At 37.2% G+C, this 19981-nt stretch overlaps 1 protein-coding gene across 1 annotated transcript; it reads left to right on the top strand.

Annotated features, from left to right (window-relative positions):
* Positions 1-651, top strand: LOC149846316 (ATP synthase delta chain, chloroplastic-like). The gene has a single exon (XM_089990956.1). The coding sequence runs from the start codon at positions 1-3 to the stop codon at positions 649-651; it is 651 nt and encodes a 216-aa protein (XP_089847082.1).
* The last annotated feature ends 19330 nt before the right edge of the window (positions 652-19981 follow it).

Genomic DNA, 19981 nt, shown 5'->3' on the forward strand with positions numbered 1-19981 from the left:
ATGACAATCGTTGCTAGTGGGTATTCTTCAAGTGAGTCCTGCTACAAAAGAAAACTTGGTGCAAAACATCCAAGACAGAGTGGTGTTCTTGAGTTCATCGATGACAAAACCACCAAACTTTCCGGTTTGCTCCGTGAAGAGGAGCTTCACAAGTTCATTTCTGACCCAGTTGCCCATGTCAGTCCAGAGAAGGCATTCAAGACAATGCCAGATGATGCTGTATTTGAACCCTTTACTTTAGGCTTTGTACGCTCGCTGATGGAGAATGAGGAGATCAGCATGATCCAGGATAACATGGCAGGCCTAGATGGTACAGGGTTAGTTGAAGACACCCTTGTTGTGAGTGTGTCCTCTGCTGTGAAGTTGCAACGGCATCAAATGGATCAGATTGCAAAGAAGATGCAGAGACTAACTGGTGCAACTCATGTCAGTCTTAAGAACACGATTGACCCATCGTTGATTGCCGGTTTCATCATTAGCTACGAGAAGGAAGGCTCCCATGTTATCGATCTCAGCGTGAAAGGACAATTAGATCAACTGGTCGCTAATATTGAATCAAATGATCAAAGAAATGGAAGCAATAATGAAGCCTATATCTTCATGAATAGGGAAAGCCAGGTAGCAACCACTGAATTTCCGTTTAACTCATAAACTTCAGCAGTATGCAGATTTTCCTTCAGCAAACAAGTTTTGTCAACAGAGGCATGTGATTTTGCTTTCTTAGTATACTGGCAGAGTGAATAGGCAAGATATCGGCAATAACGGGTCATCTAAGCAGCCCAGAAGTTGTGAATTACTAACATCATGTATGAATGATGTTGTATATTACCGAAAGAAAATTATGTTTGTGCATTAGGCAATATTCCAGTCCATATATTTTTGTATCTTTTAAATCTATTCTCTCTTTCTTCCAAGGGAATAAAAACATTGCTGGTGTTTGATCAATTTAATTGGCTTAAACCCTCTCTCTCTCATATGCTACTCAAAATTAATACTTGAATTTGTTGTAACACGCTAACTTGGTTTCTTTCATGAGTTGAAAATACAATTTTCAAGCTTTCTAGGTCTCAGAACTTTTTAGCATTGGGGAGGACTGAGGATCAGAATCTCTTTAGGTCATTAATTATCAGGAAGATGAGAAAATAATGAGGAATTATAGCACTGTAATGAATTTATCCAAACCATTATCATGCCTGAAAATCCACGTAGATGCAAAACAAGTAAAAGAGGAAGCATCATGAAGAACAAAGTATGCAAGATCTGAGGATTCTGGCTCGAATTTTCTGTTCTTTCAGGTTCACATTTTTATTCTGATCAAAATAAACTGTTGATATTAGGCTTCTCAAATCAATGTGACAAGAATATTGTCTGGCCTGTATTTGGGATACTTTTAGAATGAATAAGATGCTTGCTGCTACAATGCAGCCACAAGCATGTAATCCTCGTCTTGAAAAGGGAAAAGGGATAAAAGAAAGAGAAGGAAAAATGTGGAGGATCGATAGATCCAAATAATCCAAAGCTTTGATGGTTGAAGTATAAGAGTTGCGACATTTAACCAAGGGATCTTGGATTCAACTTCATAGCTAAATACCACACATTTCTATGAAGATTGTGACCAACAATACTTGCCAGGTTTAGAGTCGAGCCTGACCCTGGTCTACAGCAGATAGAGTCAACCCTGCTCTACAGACAAAGTCTCAGTAAACTGCTAAGTTTCATTTGCTAAACTGCTGATGTACTAGACAGAGCTTTGTCCATTGATTTACATAACAGACACCTATTGATCTTGCCAATTTAGCCCATAAAACCAGCTTCTCTGCTATAACCGTAACTGTTAGTATCTATTAACATAGACATGATCTCAGTAAAGTGCAAGATTTTCAATTATAATTTTATCCATATTTGATGAATTATTTGGGATTTGACTTACTCATCATTATCTTGCCACGTTTTCTTGAATCAAGTCCCATATTTGGTTAGATTTTTTTTTTCATTTGGATTTTAGACTAGTGTAAATATGAAGTATGACAATAAAAAGAGGGAGCATGAACTTGTTCTGGTATGCCTTTGGCTGAACCATGTATATCTATAGTTCTCGTTTCTTCTTTCCCTTCTCAAATATCACTTCTAATTATAACAAATTACTTTAAATTTTACAAACCAGATAACAAAACAAGCTGCACTTCACTAAATTCTGATAAGAATGAAAATGCGCATCTTTTGTACATCTCCTTCGTAGACGTTATTGTAACACCCCGATCCAGGACCTCGAGAGTCCAAGTCCGGTTGGTATTACTTCCCAGAGGGAAAACATACAGAGTTCACACAAAAAAAATATGGTAATTTTTTTTCTTTTTCTAATAAATTCAAATTCTTTAACAAAGTTCATTATTCATAACATATGAAAATAATAACTACATGAGTGTTCAATGATATGAAAATAAAACTAACAAATACTCTAATGCACAGTTGGAGTAGTTGATCAAGTCCTGTCTGCGCTAGTATATCTAAAACCTACAGTTGTAATTATACAGGGGGTGAGTCTACAACTCAATAAAGAATATTTATAAGCAATAAATGACTTTAACTTACAACTGTAGTGAGATCCAAACCTTTAATTTGAGTTTAGTTTTTGGCATACCACACAAGATTTGTATATTTTAAATTCTTTCCTTAACTCTCTCAATCAAACACTCACTCACAACAGACTATAACACTAGGTCGGCTATATCGATCATAGTCATTTATGAGCGTAGCAACCGGTGTAGAATACCTCAATTCTACATTATTGGCCAGACTATGAACCATACACTTCAATGATCCTCGGATAATCAGGCACTGCAGGTCAGGATCAAACTCGACATTGTTCATGCTGCATCCTAACCATAATGACTTTCAACCATCCATGGTTTTCTAGAGTCCTAGATATTGTGTGAATATAACTCTACGCCATATTTTAAGTGCATTATATTGAACCTTGCTCTTAAGCTCGTGTTTCACTCATTCTCCCACGAGTGCTATCATGAAATAATCACAACAGATCTCATTCTAAATCTCAGAACGACATTAAGGTTCACACTTTGTATCATACTAAACATGCAACAAGGTAGAGTCTCTATGTCTTTAAATCAGCGCTGGACCCGTCTTCATGGTGGTTGCACTTTGGCCGCGAATCAGGTAGCCCTTTCCACAGGTCGCCATTTTCAAGATTTAAGGGGTTAAACATGCTAATCACAATATAAAATTTAAATGACCAGATTCAAGGGACTCAAGGCTAATCACAATCTCATAACAATGCATATTATTCAAAGATTATAACATAGATATATTATCATAAAACAATATCTTTCTAATATGCATGATATATCATGATTCGCGTGTGCATATAATCTCATTGCAATAAACTCATGCATGACCATTTTATACATATTATATTTACACTCAAGCACTATATTTCTAAGCACGCTAATATACAACAATAATAATAACATGCAACACAATAGGGTTTGTTCACTACTGAGATTACTTATAATATCCCTTACCTCAAACATGATTATTGTACTCTGATTGTAATCAAGTCTCAAGTGGATCTACCAATAGAATCTGATCATCACATAAACATGTTCATATTAATACACCTACCTTATTTATATTTTAACAAAATTACTAAAATACCCTTCTTGAGTTGACTCAGCAAACCTTGATTTTTGTACTAATGATTTGACCATAACCATAAGACAAGAAGATTCTCCTCTACAATACAAGTCCAATGTATCAAACCTCATTCAATTCTGAGTTCGAAGTGTAAAGTTATGCCCATTTTACTTAATCAGATATTGGGTACACCCAAGGGTAATTTAGTCATTTAAACTCTTATGATTAGACCTGAATCATTCTAGGTCAAAAACATGTTATGTCTGAGTTTAGAGTATGAGGTTTACTGAACATACTCTTGACCCAACTGAGTTTGGTTTAAAAACTCAATTGAATTCTCAAAATTCATAATAAATCACCAACTGGATTCTAGATCCAGTTCTCATCTGGATCTAGAACTATCAAACTAGATCCAAACCCAAATCTGGATCCATAACTGATCTATCCAGCTATGGGTTGGATCTAGATTCAGCCACTTATTGGATCCAACACTAATTCGAACAATTTTGAATTAGATCTAAATCTACTTCTGATATGGATCTAGATTTGTCAGACAGGATCCAAACCCAAATTTGTTTTTTTTGGATCTAGAAATGATCTATCTACCCTATACCAGATCCAGACCCATTTTTTTTGTCTGGATTGGGTTCAATTTGGATCAGTCCAGACCAACTGGATTGAACTGGACCCAGATCTGGTCTGGTCTAGATCAAACCATATCCAAATAGGGAATTGAGACCCTGTTAGACCTGACTCGATCAGAACCAGTTTGGTCAACTGAGTCTAGTATGAAACCACTGACAAGACTCGGTCTGGACTAAACTAGACCGAGTTGGTCTTTGTCAGACCCGACCCGGTGTGGGTTCACACCCAGACCGGTTTGGTCCGACTGAGTCGGTACGACCGAGTGAGACTGATTCAGTCTAGGTCACACCCAGACCGCCTGGTTCAGACTGGGTCGCACCCAAATCGACCCAGGGTTCTATAGCTGGGTATGTTGTAATGCCCTATTTTTTGAAACCAAATTTTTTAGGGATTTTTTTTAAACTCATTTACAAGATTTTCAAGAACACAAAAAAAATTCTTTTTTAAATACGATTCAAGCCTTGAGCAGGCTACAGATACAACACACATACACAAGTAAAACTAGAACAACTGAATCAAACCCTCATAGTTTTAGACCAATCAAATATTAGTCTAACGAATTATCAGAGTTATAGGACTTAAATAAATCAAATAATAACAAAATGTATCAAGTCCTCTCAAAAGCCTTAAAGAATTGCAACCCTCTTGGTGCCACCCCGAGTTTACTGTCGTCGCCCACCAGCCTTCTCGTTACCTTAGTAGGTAACACCAAAATACGTAAAAATAAATATTTCAATCATAGAAATAAGCATTGACACATTTTTAGATGACATCTAAATCATGCAACATAACACATCAGAATTAAGCATAATTTATATCTACATAATGAATCATGCTTGCATTCATATTTTAGAATAAATGCATCATGCCAATAAGATAACCATTTATGCACAAACTGAAACATTACAATGATTCTACTTTTGATTTTTTTGTTTCTCTTTTCCTTATGCCCAAAGGTACACTCCCGGGTTCCTAACTCCGATTCAACCAATCAAATGAGAGGTTTATTATGCCATGTATTTTATTAACCTCATTCAATTGAAGAATCTATGACTTCTCACGAAGGTTCCATTAGAGCATCTGTGACCTATAGAAACTCTCAATGGTCTAGCACAAAATTAATTCTTACTATGCAGAGATTTTGGACATACCACTTATGATACCTGGTAGTATGAAGCCCCCTACGACCGAAGACTGGGGACCAAGGGAGATGCCATTGCCCTCAAAAAACCAAACAATGGTTAATCGATTGTGTGTACCCCCACTTTTTCTAAAGTGGTCTCAAGTCCAATAAACTTGGTCTGAGTGGGTCATGGGTGTTATTTAATTATTAGGCTCATCAATTAAATTTCATGTGCTCACAGCATGCACACCCAGACTTAAAAGTCCAATCTCCCCATCAGAGATCCCATATTGCAAGTCTGTTTTGACTCATTCAAACAATTCACAGTCCATACTATGAGCCCGGCCTCCACGAGGCAATTATGTGATTATGTGCATGAATATCTTTTCTTTCTTTGATGCACTATAAGCACCTACAGGTTATACCAAACCTAGGCTCACACCCGATCCACACACATGCTCATATCACACATCGTTATCATCATATCATATGCCCATATACATAAAAAAGGCTGCAACCACATACAATCATCACTACAAGAAAAATGTTAATTAGCGACAAAAATTTGCGACAGATTTTTTCCGTCGCAATTTTGCGACAGATTAGCTAGAGAAAACTTTCTTTATGAATCCGTCGCTAAGTAGCGACGGATTAGCGATGAAAAACTTTCATCGCTAAACAGTCACTACTTAGCAACGGATTAGCGACAACAAATTTTTTGTCGCTAATTCTCAATACAAGAAAACATTTTAGCGACGGATTTAGCGAGGAAATTTTTCCGTCGCTAATTAGCGACGGAAAAATTTTCTCGCTAAATCCGTTGCTAATTTTCGATTTAAACCAAGCACAAAATTTTCCCTCTCCTCGTTCGAAATTTAAACCGACCTCGCTCGATTTAAACTAACTTCTTTGGAGGACGGCGACGTCGGAGAGTGCGATGGTTCATGAAGGACGGCGACGCCACAGAGCATGCATGCGAGTTCACGGAGGACGGCGACGCCGGAGAGCATGTCGGTTCATGGAGGACGGCGACGCCAGAGATTGCATGCATGCTGGTTCACGGAGGACGGCGGCGCCGGAGAGCATGCATGCTGGTTCACGGAGGACGGTGACGCCAGAGAGCATGCTAGTTCACGGAGGACGGCGACGCCGGTTCACGGAGGACGAAGACGTCGGTTCACGAAGGACGACGACGAGACATAGCGATCGTTGGAGGACACCGACGCCATAGAGCATGCCGGTTCATGGAAGACGGCGACGCCTGAGAGCACGCTGGAGCGCACCAGTTCACGGAGGATGGTACAAGTCCGGCGACGAGGAAGAGTTGTCGTTCTGTGCAATGCCTGTCGGGTGCGGTACAAGTTCGGCTTATTGCTGCCGGAATACCGCTCAACAGAGATCACTTTTTTTTATTTTGTTTTTAAAATTTAGCGACGGAAGTAACGACAAATAAGTTTTTTCGCTAATTAGCGAGCAAAAATTCGCGATGGACACTATCCATCGCTAATCCGTGGCTAAACTGTTTAGCGATGGCTTAGCGATGGATATAGTCCGTCGCTAATCCACGATTTTCTTGTAGTGCATGATCATGCGTCAACAAGCAAACATGTGTAACAAATTACTTTACACCGATCATACCGTATGATACATAATGTTTATTAACATGTTTGCCATATGCATAGTTATAAATCAAGAATAACATGAAATACATTCAGTTTACATGCATTTTAGATCAAATTTCAATATAAGCATACATAACCATGTTGCACAAAGTAAAATACATCTAGATACCAACATATGCCATACAGTATTGTTCAGATCCCTGTTAACCCAATTTTGGAAAATCCATAAAAAAATCATAGGAACCAAATTTCACTCTCCTAATTTTACTGAAACTGCCCCTACATCTCAGAAACAAAGTCCAAAAAACAGAACTGCAAAATCATCGTAATAAAATCAGGAAAAGTCTGGGACTAAACCTTATTAAGGAAAAATATAAGACAGATCATGTCAAGTGCAAAAATTCATCCTAATTTGGGAAAATTTTCAAGACTTACAAAAAAATCTTTTGACAAAAACCATTTTTTAGGATCTTATTATACATGTTATCTTTCACCCAGATTTTTTCCAATTTATTTTGATTAGTTTTGGTTGGGTTTTTAGAACTATCAAAATCTCTAGTTGGAATAGTCATGCTGATAGAGCAGAAAACTTGTGCTATGTTGCAATGAACGTTTTGGCCTTAAAATTGATCTAAACAGAACAAAACAAGATTTTAAATTCAAGCTCTAGATGTATAGAACACTCCAATACTTGTATTTTAATTTATTGACTTCATTTTCATAAAAATACTATTTTTTTATCTAAAATTGGTCGAGATAAAAAATAAAGACAAATTAACCATGATTCAAACTCATGCAAGATCCATTAAGCAAGAACACGATTCATGGTAAAATCCATACAATCAAATTTTTTGATACTCTAAACATATTTACAACATCACATAACACCTCTTTGATCATATTCATACTAATCTTGGTAAAACATTAACATACATCTTCCAAGAATCACAAAACCTTCATAAAATATCTCAAATATAACTTCATCTATGCAAGAATCACAAAAAACCCTACACAATATGAAATCATGATTTCTTTATGCAATAACATATTTAATCATGCTAAACATGAACTAATCTATCATATATGCTCAGATCATCTTTCTTTATCATAAAACATCAAAACCCTAAAATGTTTTTGCCAAAACCTTCTTCAAAAATGATTTTTGCATACAAGAACATGGATTCAAACATTTATCGAATTTTTAAAACTTATAAAACTTATATTTCATCAATATAATCTAATATTAGCATCGTAAATATGTTGTAACAAATAAGAACCAATAAATAACAAGAAACAAGTTTTTTCCAAATCATTTTTCATATTAGAAGCTAAAAAATCGTTATATTTCAAAAATCATTTTTCTTTTTTATTCTATAGTGACATGGATCCACCAAAAGATGTTCTCTAAATTGAAAATCAATCTTAGAGAGGTGTTTCAAGGTCTGATCTCCATTGGTTCATATCTAAAAATTGTTCCTATGAATATTTCATGTGTTTGGATAGATCTATGCTTATGCGATTGATGTACCTACCTTAATCGGGTTCTCAAACGTAAAACGAATTTCGTCTTTTATCTTTAAACCTTAGAGGAACTTCAATGGTTGCTGAAAAATCTCCAAGAAAGAAAGAAGAAAGAAGAAAGAAGAAAGAAGAAAGAAGAAAGAAGAAAGAAGAAAGAAGAGGAAAAATAATAAGAATAAGAAAGAAGAAGATAAGTGAAAGAGACTTCTCTCTTTTCTTTTCTTTTCTTTTTTTTATAAATAAAATCCACTGAGGGGCGTCCCCTCTTTAGAGTCCCAAACCAACTCTAATTCTAACCTATGCTGATCTCTAAGAGTCCTATACAAGAATATTTTAACTAACTACTTAATTAATAATTAATTTAATTAACTAATATTTTACCTTAATTAACTAATCCTTTAACCTAATTAATTATGGGGTCCACTAGGGAGGGTAGAACCCTCTAAGGTTTTAAAAAACCTCTAAATGAAGTCTCTAAAACTTGGAGTGAATCCCACTTAAGTCCAAATCCAAAATGATTCAAATCCAAAAGTCTGATTCAAATCCAAAAGTTTTATCCAGATCCAATCTCCATTTGGGTTGGATTTAGAAACCAGATAAGAATTCAAATCCAAAACTCAAATTAAAGATCCATATTCAAACATAAGATCCAAATCGATATTAGATCTAAACTTAGGTTTGGATCTGAACCTAACTCACCCAGGATCCATATAACCCTGAGTCACCTCTAAACCCCTGTAGGCCACACTAACAACACCTGGCATCCCATTGGGTTGGGCGTGACCCCTCTGAGCCGTGGACCGGGGGAAAGCGGGTCCCCGTCCCGCCTCACCCCGTTTGGACTGGGGATGAAGGGTATGAAACAGGGATGAAGGTGGGGACGAAGGTTAATATTCATCCTCATTCGGGGATGGAGGCCGGGATGGACGTACCCTTTTCCCCGCCCCGCCCCGTCCTCGCCACGATCCCCGCCCCGCCTCATCCCCGTTTGAACCATGGATGGAGGACATGAAACGGGGATGAAGGCGGGGGTGGAGGTTAAAATCCATCCCCGCCGAGGATGGAGGCGGGGATGGAGGTTCTAATCTTGAGGCGGGGCGGGGGTGGAGACCTTGTCCCCCGCCCGCCCCCACTGCCATCCCTAGGTGTTACATACAAAGCGAAAGGGGTGCAACCCCTTCCCTCACTCTCTCTCTCTCCTATAGAGGTTGCCAGCAACCTCTAGTTGTTAGCCTTCTCTCTCTCTCTTTCAGCAACAAGGTCGGCAACCATGGTTGTCATTTTTTTTTCTGCAACCTGTCGGCCTTCCAAATGAACAAAATGGGGAGGATGAACAGGAAGAAAAAAGGTGTACCTGCGGTGGCCGCTGCCGGCGTGCTCCGGTAACCCTCTCCCACTCCCTCTGCAACTCTCTTTCTCAAACTCTATCTCTCTCACTTTTTTTTTTCTTCTCAGACTCTCTCTCACTCTTTGTATATCGAGAGGGGGGGGCACCTAGAGCTCTCAGAGTGGGTGAGGATAACCCTCCGCACGTTGTTCGTGGAGGGTGAGGTTTATCCTCCCCTCCTTCTACAACAATTGAGGAAGACATTTGTCCTCTTTCGCCGGCCCTCTTTTTTTTACCTGGGTTTTACGGTTAGACCATGGTTGGACATCTTGCATAGTAGCACTGGTGCAAGAATCTCATCTTTTCAGAAGCAGGGACCATAATATCTTTGCTACGTGATGTTAATCATGCCACCAGTCCTATGCATTGCCTAAAGCTAGATCATCAGAAAACATCTGGTTTACAAAGTTAATTCGATGGATTGGTGGATGCTAGATTGCACAATCTTGAACTACCAAACACCTGGGTTTAATGAAAGAGAAGAAAAGAAAAAAACGTCATACTGAAAGAATGCATCAAAAGAATTGTAAGCAGCATTAACACCTCTTATTTTTCACTGAGAAGCTAGATAGCAATTTGCGGCAACATGGTGAACACTCAGGCGGTATGTATTGACTCCCTTCATCTCCTAGATTTTGACAACAGAGAAACTTAATCTTGTTTCCTTAGGCACTAAGGGAGTCCAGTCAGGAATCAGGAGTGTTGCATACTACACGGATACATGCCGCTGTAAGTTTCTTAATAAAGTTCCAAACTACACATTGCAGTGGATGCTTTTCTTTGAAGATTTTACATAGCTCAAATGGCTTATCACTCATTGAACTGTTTATCCTTTTGTGTCATCTGGCATGTAAGATATTTCTTTCTGGTAGAAGTTAATGTAAAATATCAATGATTAGTCGTCAGTCAGTTAAAAAATGTCAGTTTTATTTTATTATTCTGCACAGTTCCTAAAAGAGGTGAAATGTGCATAGAAATGCAAGCTTAAGAATTTTTCCTGCAATTGTATGCATTGCTTTTTACAATATTGCAAATGAGACTTGGATTTTGGTTCAGCATACATTAACTTGATATTTCCTTTTATGTTGAAAATTAGGTGGACATTCGGCTGGGCACTTGGCCTGGGAAGGCCTCAATTTAGGCTGCATGTACAACTCAAAACCTGATAAGGCCTGGGATGATCTGGCACAAACAGTAAATTGAGCAGCATCATGTCTGAGCATAGTTGGTAGAGTGGAAAATGGAATCAGAAAGCAATATGAGAATAAGAACTGGGAAGCGTTTATTTCAAAGTTTTAGGACTCGACAAGCAGGAAGTGGGAAGTTATATGAGAAATCATTAACGATATGAGAAATTGTGTTAACATAGGAATTGAGATTTTTTAGGGAATCATGTTTCTTGAGGGAATTAAGATTCCCAGTCATGGGATTTTTGTGATGCTCATGTAATGAAATCAGTATTCTTGTGTCAAGAGAAACGAAATTCCTAAACATAGGAATCAGGATTCCTAAGGAAACCAAGATCCTTGATCATGAGAATTGAGATTCTCTCTCGAGGGAATAGTAAATCACAATTTTCCATAATATGAAAATCACAATTTTCATATTTTGGAATCAAAATTCTTATATAAGAGAATTGCAATTCCCAAGTACTTTCACTTCGCGGTTCTTAGGAGCCATGATTCCTGCTAGTTTTAAGCACTTTACAGTAACTGTGTCTGAGTTAACTATGATTCTATTTGGGTTTGGCCCAAGCCTAATAAGACCTGGGGCCAACCCTGAACTAAATAAGTGCCAGGCTGGGACATCAGTGGGTCAGGCCTTCTTTTACTTCCATCAGGCTCTAATAGGCCCGACCTACCCTAGCCTACTGAAAATGCACCTGTAAAACTCTACACCTCAAAAAAATTTCCAGATTAGAGTGTGACATCACCCTGTTAATCACCGGCGAAAAGTGAGCAATTAATAAAGATGGAAAATGAATATTTTCTAAGGTATTTTGCCAACATGCCAGAAGGCTTGGGCAAGGCAAGAAACAAGTCAGCAATACTATTGGGATTAATCAAGATGAAGAAGTCTTCATTAAAAAGGTAACAGATAATGCAATGGAAATTGAGAAACTGAACAATACACACAGACAATTGGTGTTGTCGTTCCAGAAAGGCAGGTTACAAACAACGATCAACAGCCGGAAAACCAGCCAGAAAAGTCCCAGGCTTGCCAGAGCAGTTGCTCAACCGTCCAACACAAGGACACGGGTCAGTCGTGGCGCAGAATATCACGGTTCAAGGCAAGTCAGCAGACGAGAGCGGATCCTGTAAAACGCCCAGCGTTTGCAAGGTTTTGTGGTTGTAAACGCTGGGTGAGATTGCTAATCTGTCAACCATTTCACCTGTCTAAGTCCCTTGCTTTTTCATCTGGGAAACTTGACCCTCCAGCGTCAGGCGAACGTCCTGGGGAGGTGGACTTGCCCTTCTCTGCCTCAGTCATTCAAGGGGTTGTCGATCTCCCTTCTGATTCCTCAGTAGCTAGTAGAGATGCTGAACCATCTCATCTGGATCACGTCTCCTACGAGAAGAACGTCACAACATCATTTTCTATATCAAAAAAATGACCATCTTTCTAAGTTAGTTTCACATTCCAACCTCTCTCCCTCTCTCTCTACAATTGAAAGTTTTGGTTTTGGCTATGGTCTGCTCAATCATTGTTTCATTATTTTGCCAATTGCATTGTTCATGTTTAATGTATAGATATTGTCACGTTGTGATTTAGACTTCATAATGCTGCAACAAACACTAGGAACTGCTGCAAAACTCCAGAGTAATACAAGCTTTGATGATAAAAAAGACAAGTTAATCTCAATGCACACACAAGCACGTCATTCACATCTACACACACAACAGATGCATACAAGAGCATGCTGATAAAACATTTTTATGTCAAGGATGACGAGATGTCACCCTTCTGAAACATAAGTCTCATGCAGACCAATTCGAGGGAAACCCATTTAGCTTAGGTTGGAGTCTGGCCAAACCACCCTTGCTGCAAGCAATATATCAGTTTGGATATACTTGAAAAGCACCTTTTGAGTCTACAAAAGAGTCATTAAAAATCCTAAATCCTAAACCCTAAACTCTCAAAGAGGTCGAATCTCAAGAAGATCAATCCGATGACATGCCACCTCAGGTGGTTACACTTGAGCATTATCCCGATGAGGTTCTTTATCAAAGAACTCTCTTACAGAAGGACTCTCAAGCTAGCATGACTCAAGAGGTAAAAACGTCGAGAGAGACTCCAAAACCACTTCAACTCTATCAATATAATCCACATGGAACTTTTAAAGTCCAAAATTCTTCTATATACTCTAAAGATAAACATCATTGTACCAGGATTTTATAAGAAATAAAGGCAAATTTAATGTTAGAATATTATTTGAACTTAAGATAATATCTAATTATAATTTGAGATTTAATTTGAATTTAAAATTTAAATTGAAGTTGGATGTAACACCTATGATTTTTCAGAGTACTTTTAATATATAAAATAATATTAATAAGATTTTTTTATGAGAAAGAAATATAAAAATATAAATTAGTCTAAGTTGAATTTTAAACGATATTTTATGAAGAATTAAAGTTGATTTTAGTAAAATTCGCATTCAAAATCAAACTTATAAAAATTAAAGTTTTAATAAAATAATTGACAAATTTTGTCAAAATAAAGTCGAATATGATTTCAGATGAATTTAGGTTTAATTTGATATGCATGTAATGTAATTGTGTGAAATTAGAATTTTATTTGTAAGGATTTGAAATCCAAAATCTAAAATAATACAAAATATTAAATAAGAATTTTATGGAATAAAAAATTTGAACTAATAAAGTTTAATAAATGGTAGAGGTCCATAGGGTGGGGCGTCCTCCTGTGTGGGTGCATCCTATGTGGCATCACATGCTGGAATTAAATTTAAAAGTTGTAAGTTAAAACCCCTAGAAATTGATATTTCAAAAGTTTCCTAAAAATAAAACAAGCAAAAAGAGAAAAAAATGTAGAAGTCAAAACTTACCAAATAAGTAGTGTAGTAGTCTTAGACTAAGTGGTTTTAGAAATTTAGAAAGTTTGGGCTGAAAATTTAGGAATTAAGAAGGTTTGAAAATAAAAATATATATATATAAAGGGGCTAAAGAAAAGCTCCTGCCCCCCTTCCTATTGGGATTTTCTAGAGTTTTGCCTATTTTCTTTCTCTTCTCTTTTCTCTCTCATTTTCTCTTTTTTCTCTCTTGCTTCTCTCCTTCCTCCATTCACTACAAGAAAATTGTTAATTAGCGACGAAAATTTGCGACAGATTTTTTCCGTCGCAAATTAGCGACAAATTAGCTAGAGAAAACTTTTTTCATGAATCCGTCGCTAATTAGCGATGGATTAGTGATGAAGGTTGTTTCATCGCTAATCCATCGCTAATTAGCGATAGATTAACGACAACAATTTTTCGTCGCTAATTCTCAATACAAGAAAATCATTTTAGCGAGGGAATTTTTCCGTCGCTAATCCGTCGCTAATTAGCGACGGAAAAATTCCCTCGCTAAATCCCTCGCTAATTTTCGATTTAAACCGAGCGCGAAATTTTCCCTCTCTCCTCGTTCGAAATTTAAATCGACCGCGCGATTTAAACCGCTCTCTCCCCGTCGAAGAGCGCGTTGGAGAGCATGACGGCGATGAGGCAGATTGTTGGAGGATGGCGACGCCGGCGGACGACGACGACGGAGGACGGCGACGACGGAGGACAGCGACGACGGAGGACGGCGACGCCGAAGGACGACGACGATGGAGGACGACGACGACGGAGGACAGCGACGATGGAGGACGGCGCCGACTTCGAAGGACACAGTTTCATCGAGGACGGCGACGCCGGAGGACGGCGATGACTTCGGAGGACGCCGTTTCACGGAGGACGGCGACACCAGAGGACGGTGACGACGTCGGAGGACGGCGACGGTGACGACGTCGGAGGACAGCAACGGTGACGACGGAGGACGGCGACAAGTTCGGAGGACGTCGTTTCACGGTGGATGGCGACGAGGCTGAGTGATTGTTGGAGGAAGGCGACGCCGGTTCACGGAGGACGGCGATGCCGGAGAGCACCGGTTCACGGAGGACGATACAAGTCTGTGAAATCCCTGTCGGGTGCGGTATAAGTCTGGCTTATTGCTGCCGGAATACCGCCCGACAGGGATCAATTTTTTTTTTTTTTTTTTTAAATTTAGCGACAGATTAGCGACGGATAATGTCTGTCGCAAATTTGCGACAGAATTAACGACAAATAAGTTTTTTTGCCAATTAGCGAGCAAAAATTCGCGATGGCCTAAATCTGTCGCTAATCCGTCGCTAAGCCATCGCTAAACTGTTTAGCGACGACTTAGCGACGGATTAGCGACAGATTTAGGTCGTCGCTAATCCACAGGTTTCTTGTAGTGATTGTGTTTAAGAGGCCTGAACATCCATTAAAGGTGCTTGATCAAGGAGTTGCAGCCACACATCGAAGGAGTTGTGCAGATCAAGCCATCTAGCAGGTCATTCTGACGTTCGTACCTATCGATTTGACAAAACAAGGTATAATGTTTTATTTGATACTTGTAGATTGGGGGTCGTATGCACAAGAATATTTTGAGTTTGAATAGGTTTGAAATCATATATCGATCATCATATAGGAAAAGTCGATGTCGGTTCCAACCTATTAAGTATCAGATCGGTCTTCCAAAACCGATTACCAAATCCATGTATCTATTCAAGTATGGATCGGCCTTGAACATGGTTCAATGTGAAACTAAATATATACACTATATATATATATGTACTAATATGTCTATGTACATATACGCGCATATGATCGTTGAGTTTTTCAAAAAAATAAATTCTGGTTTTTATTGCACTACAAGATTAAATCAGGAAATTCAGAATTATGAGGTGTGAATCAAACCAAGGATTCAAACCATGATTATAATGCAAGATTTGATAGAAAAATATTTCAAAACGATTTTGGGTAGAACATTTTTGAAATCATGTATATATTTTGCAAATCTTTGTCCTTATGCATATCTGATTATCCGTGTTGTATATTGATATAGTAGGACTGATAATTGTGAGTAAAAATGCATTCAATTTGTCATGCATATCCAACCCTCTTCCATTTCCTTTTTACCCCTCTTACTCAGCCCTATCTTTTTCTCCCTCTTCTCTCTCTCTCTCACCCATCTTTCCCACCAGCATCTCCTTTACTTTCTTTCCTTCTTGATCTAGATCCTCTCACATGTTTGGGAGGGACTCTATTGACAGACATGGGCTGTGAGTGTGTTGGGGCTGTTGACAAATTTCAGCAGGACCAGGAGCAGATCTACTTGTCTCTGGGCATCAACAAATCCATGGTTGTCTCCAAGCCAAATCAAGGTAGAAACCATATGTGATTATGTGTATGCAAGGTGCCAAGATGCACCTACATACAGCCCTATAACAGGCATATGTGTGATATGCATGCTTGGATATTAACCATGTTTGAGATAAAATGCTGAAACCTTATATATACATAAATGTATATATATAGTCTTGTTGTTGCATATAGCTGAATATGCATTGGGTAACCACATACGTATATATGCATCAATGATTCATGCATTCACGTATTTTCTGAGATATAAAGTAGTTTCATTGTTGCATATAGCACGAATACACATCAAGTAACTACATAGTTGTTAATACATTGATGATACACTTACATATTGTTTTACGAGCATGCTGGATTCATGATATAACATGTATGGACTGTATACTTCTCCCTGAAAATGTTGCAAAAATATATATCCTTGTACATGTTTTAAGGTTACACTCATCCAAGCTCCTATGTATGTTTGAAGTTTCTAGACATTCACCAATATCATGTAATTTGTTGATTTCTTAGTTCTAAAAATTATGAATACCTTGCGGAACTGAAGTCATCAGCATGGGTTTCCAACTAGTTTCTTTTTAGCATAACACATGCCTTATGTTGTACCAAAATTGTGTTATTATTGTCATCACCTGTGTGAATGCATGCATGTCTAAGTATTGTATGCTTATATGTGAAAAAGTCGCAGAACATGAGTGTGTGTATATATATATATATATATATATATATATATATATATATATATATATATATATATATATATATATATATATATAATCCACGCATGTGGTGGAATACATGAATGATTACTAGAAAATAATGTCTAGGGATTGTATGTTTAACCCGATTAATGTCACAGAAATATATGTATCCTTGTACCTATTTTAATGTTGTATGTCTAGTTTTCTTAATAAGCAATATGTTGATGCGATTTTGAAAATAATATTTTTAAACCATGAACTTCGTACCAAATGCTAATTTTAAAATCAGTTATTGCACTTATTGTAAAGGAGCAAGTCGGATCATCTCTTTAGGGAACAAAACTTAGGCAACACAATTCACAAAAGAGCTTACTTTATTAGTACATAGAAAAGAAAATTACACTATTCTTTAATTACAATGCTAACTAAAATAAATAGGGACAAAAACAATAAAAATAACTATTCTATACTAAGCTCAGGGACCTCTAGCAAAAAATCCAAGAAGCTTTAGGAAAATATTCTGACAGCCCACCCTCCTCCTTGTTATGACGCACGAACCGAACCTGTAAAATAAAGAAAAACTACTACCCTGTTCTAATCAGTTAATCAAATGAATATCAAATAAAGAATTAATTAATATAACTAAATAAATTAAATACTGGAGTAAAAGGAACAATCATGAATTAATTAAAATTAGCTAAGCTAAGAACTAGACTATAATTATCAACTAAATAAAAACTATTGATTATTCTAAAAAACTAAATCTACAATATCTACGGTTGCCCACCCCTAGATCCAGCATGGTACTGTTACTTGCTTTTGGTCTATCACGGTGGGTCCCACATTGCCCATTCCCATTGTGTGTTGGGGTCCGTGGGGATGGTTGTGGTTGGCACTTTGTTATAATGTTAACTTTATCTTATTTTATGCAATAACCTTTACATATTTTTCAATTGTTCATAGTCATTTATTCGTTTGAAAATTAAGTTGATTTGCAGAAAGATTAGGCCTCAAAAGACTCCACCGTCTCATTTTCTTGAAAGCCACTCATGTCTGGGCCCACACTTATCCCCAAAAAAATGAGATTAGCATCATAGTGACAAATATCGTAAGATTTATAAAAATCTCACGATAATATTGCGAGAAATTGCCTGATAGTTTTAAACGGCAATTTATTGCAAGATTTTCAAAATATCGCAAGATTTATAAAAAAAACATAAATACCGCTATTTAAACGTGATATTTATGTTTTAAACGGCTATTTATCATGAAAAATCATGTATTTTTATTTTTAAATAATTTTTATTAATATTTTCTTAAAAAATATTTATTATATTTTTAATTGATTTTTTTATTTTCAAGATTTTGCCAAAAAAATACAAGATTTATGAAATTTTTTCGATTTCTCCTGAGTTTTTTAAAAACGAGAAATTGCCGATAAAAATGTTTGTCACTATGATTAGCATTGAATTCTAAGAGTATTTTTTTTGGGCATGAGGATAATGAGGGTGTACCCAACCCTACTCGATTTTATTAGACTTATGGGTTTGGGTCAGATTCAAAATATATGCCATTGTTGTCAGTATAGCTGCATATGGGCCTGAATCAGCCAATACATATCATATCGCCAGAAATTAATACGATGCTGACCTGAATCATCAACTTTTTAAGAAAATATAGAAAAACAGCTTAAAATTAATTTTTTTAATAGCTTTAACAAGTGCCACGTTTTTGATTAATACATAACATTTTAAAATTATTTTTGGCCAATTCAGAGGGATTCACTTGATAATCGGTATCGGCCAATTCACATGAATCATTGGCCAAACAATACAGATCCGATTCCAATAGTAAACATTGATATACACCCGTAATAAAAAATAGGTCTGGACTTGGGTATTCTAAATGAAGATTGGAGCTCATTTGGAGCCGACTTCTTTTCTATACCTGACCCAAATAGTTCTCTATATTATAAAACTGAATTGACCCAAATCGGTTTAAACGATATATATTGATTGGTTGGTATGAAAATATTTTTTTATATTTAAAATTTGTTATTATTTTAGAATAATTAATAAACTTCTCATTTGTTACCATATAATCTTTTTAATGAATAATTCATTTCAATTATATATGTGTATACTCGGCAAGGGAAAACGGAAAAGAGTTGGTTGACTCTGGAGCAACCTCACAAGGGCACTAGACCTGTATCCATTGGTACGGAACCAATTAATGCTATCTAATATATATCATTTAGAACACAATAAATGTTTTTTTTATGACTAAGATCTCGAGGTTTACCCAAACCCTACCTGAACCAAACCCTATAGGGTACGGGTATGGTGACAAATAAGAAGATCCGATTAAGGCCTGAAGGTCCGATTAATACATGAACCCGGATATAATTTGTGAAATTTTATACCAGACCTGGACCTGACCCAAGTTCTGATTAAAACCCGCAAATTTTCAATGTAAACATGATAAAAAAATATTATTTGACGGGGAATGGTCTGGGTCAGGTTCATGTAGTTCTTATCGGATCTGGGTATGGTTTCTCTTATAGTAGACCAGAATTGACCCAGGTTCAGACCCGATACCATACCCGCAAATCTGGTCGAAGTCTGGTTCCACCTGAGTCTGAACCAAACCCGACCCCTTGACACCCTTATTTAGAGCCAGTCAATTTGGATCCGAACACATAAACTAATACGAATGGTATTAGATATCATTTATTTTGCAAACATTTTGTATATCCAAATACGGATGAGAATGGATCAGACATAAGTGGGGCTAAGAGTGACGCAACACTGGATCCGAATTTTGAATAGCAGTTTCCAATTATGATACGAAATTCGAGTTTCTGTGGCATTGAACCAAACCCGACCCGTT

This window comes from Nuphar pumila, chromosome 2 (genome assembly GCF_984573655.1).
Source record: "Nuphar pumila chromosome 2, dmNupPumi1.hap1.1, whole genome shotgun sequence".
Classification (NCBI taxonomy): Eukaryota; Viridiplantae; Streptophyta; class Magnoliopsida; order Nymphaeales; family Nymphaeaceae; genus Nuphar; species Nuphar pumila.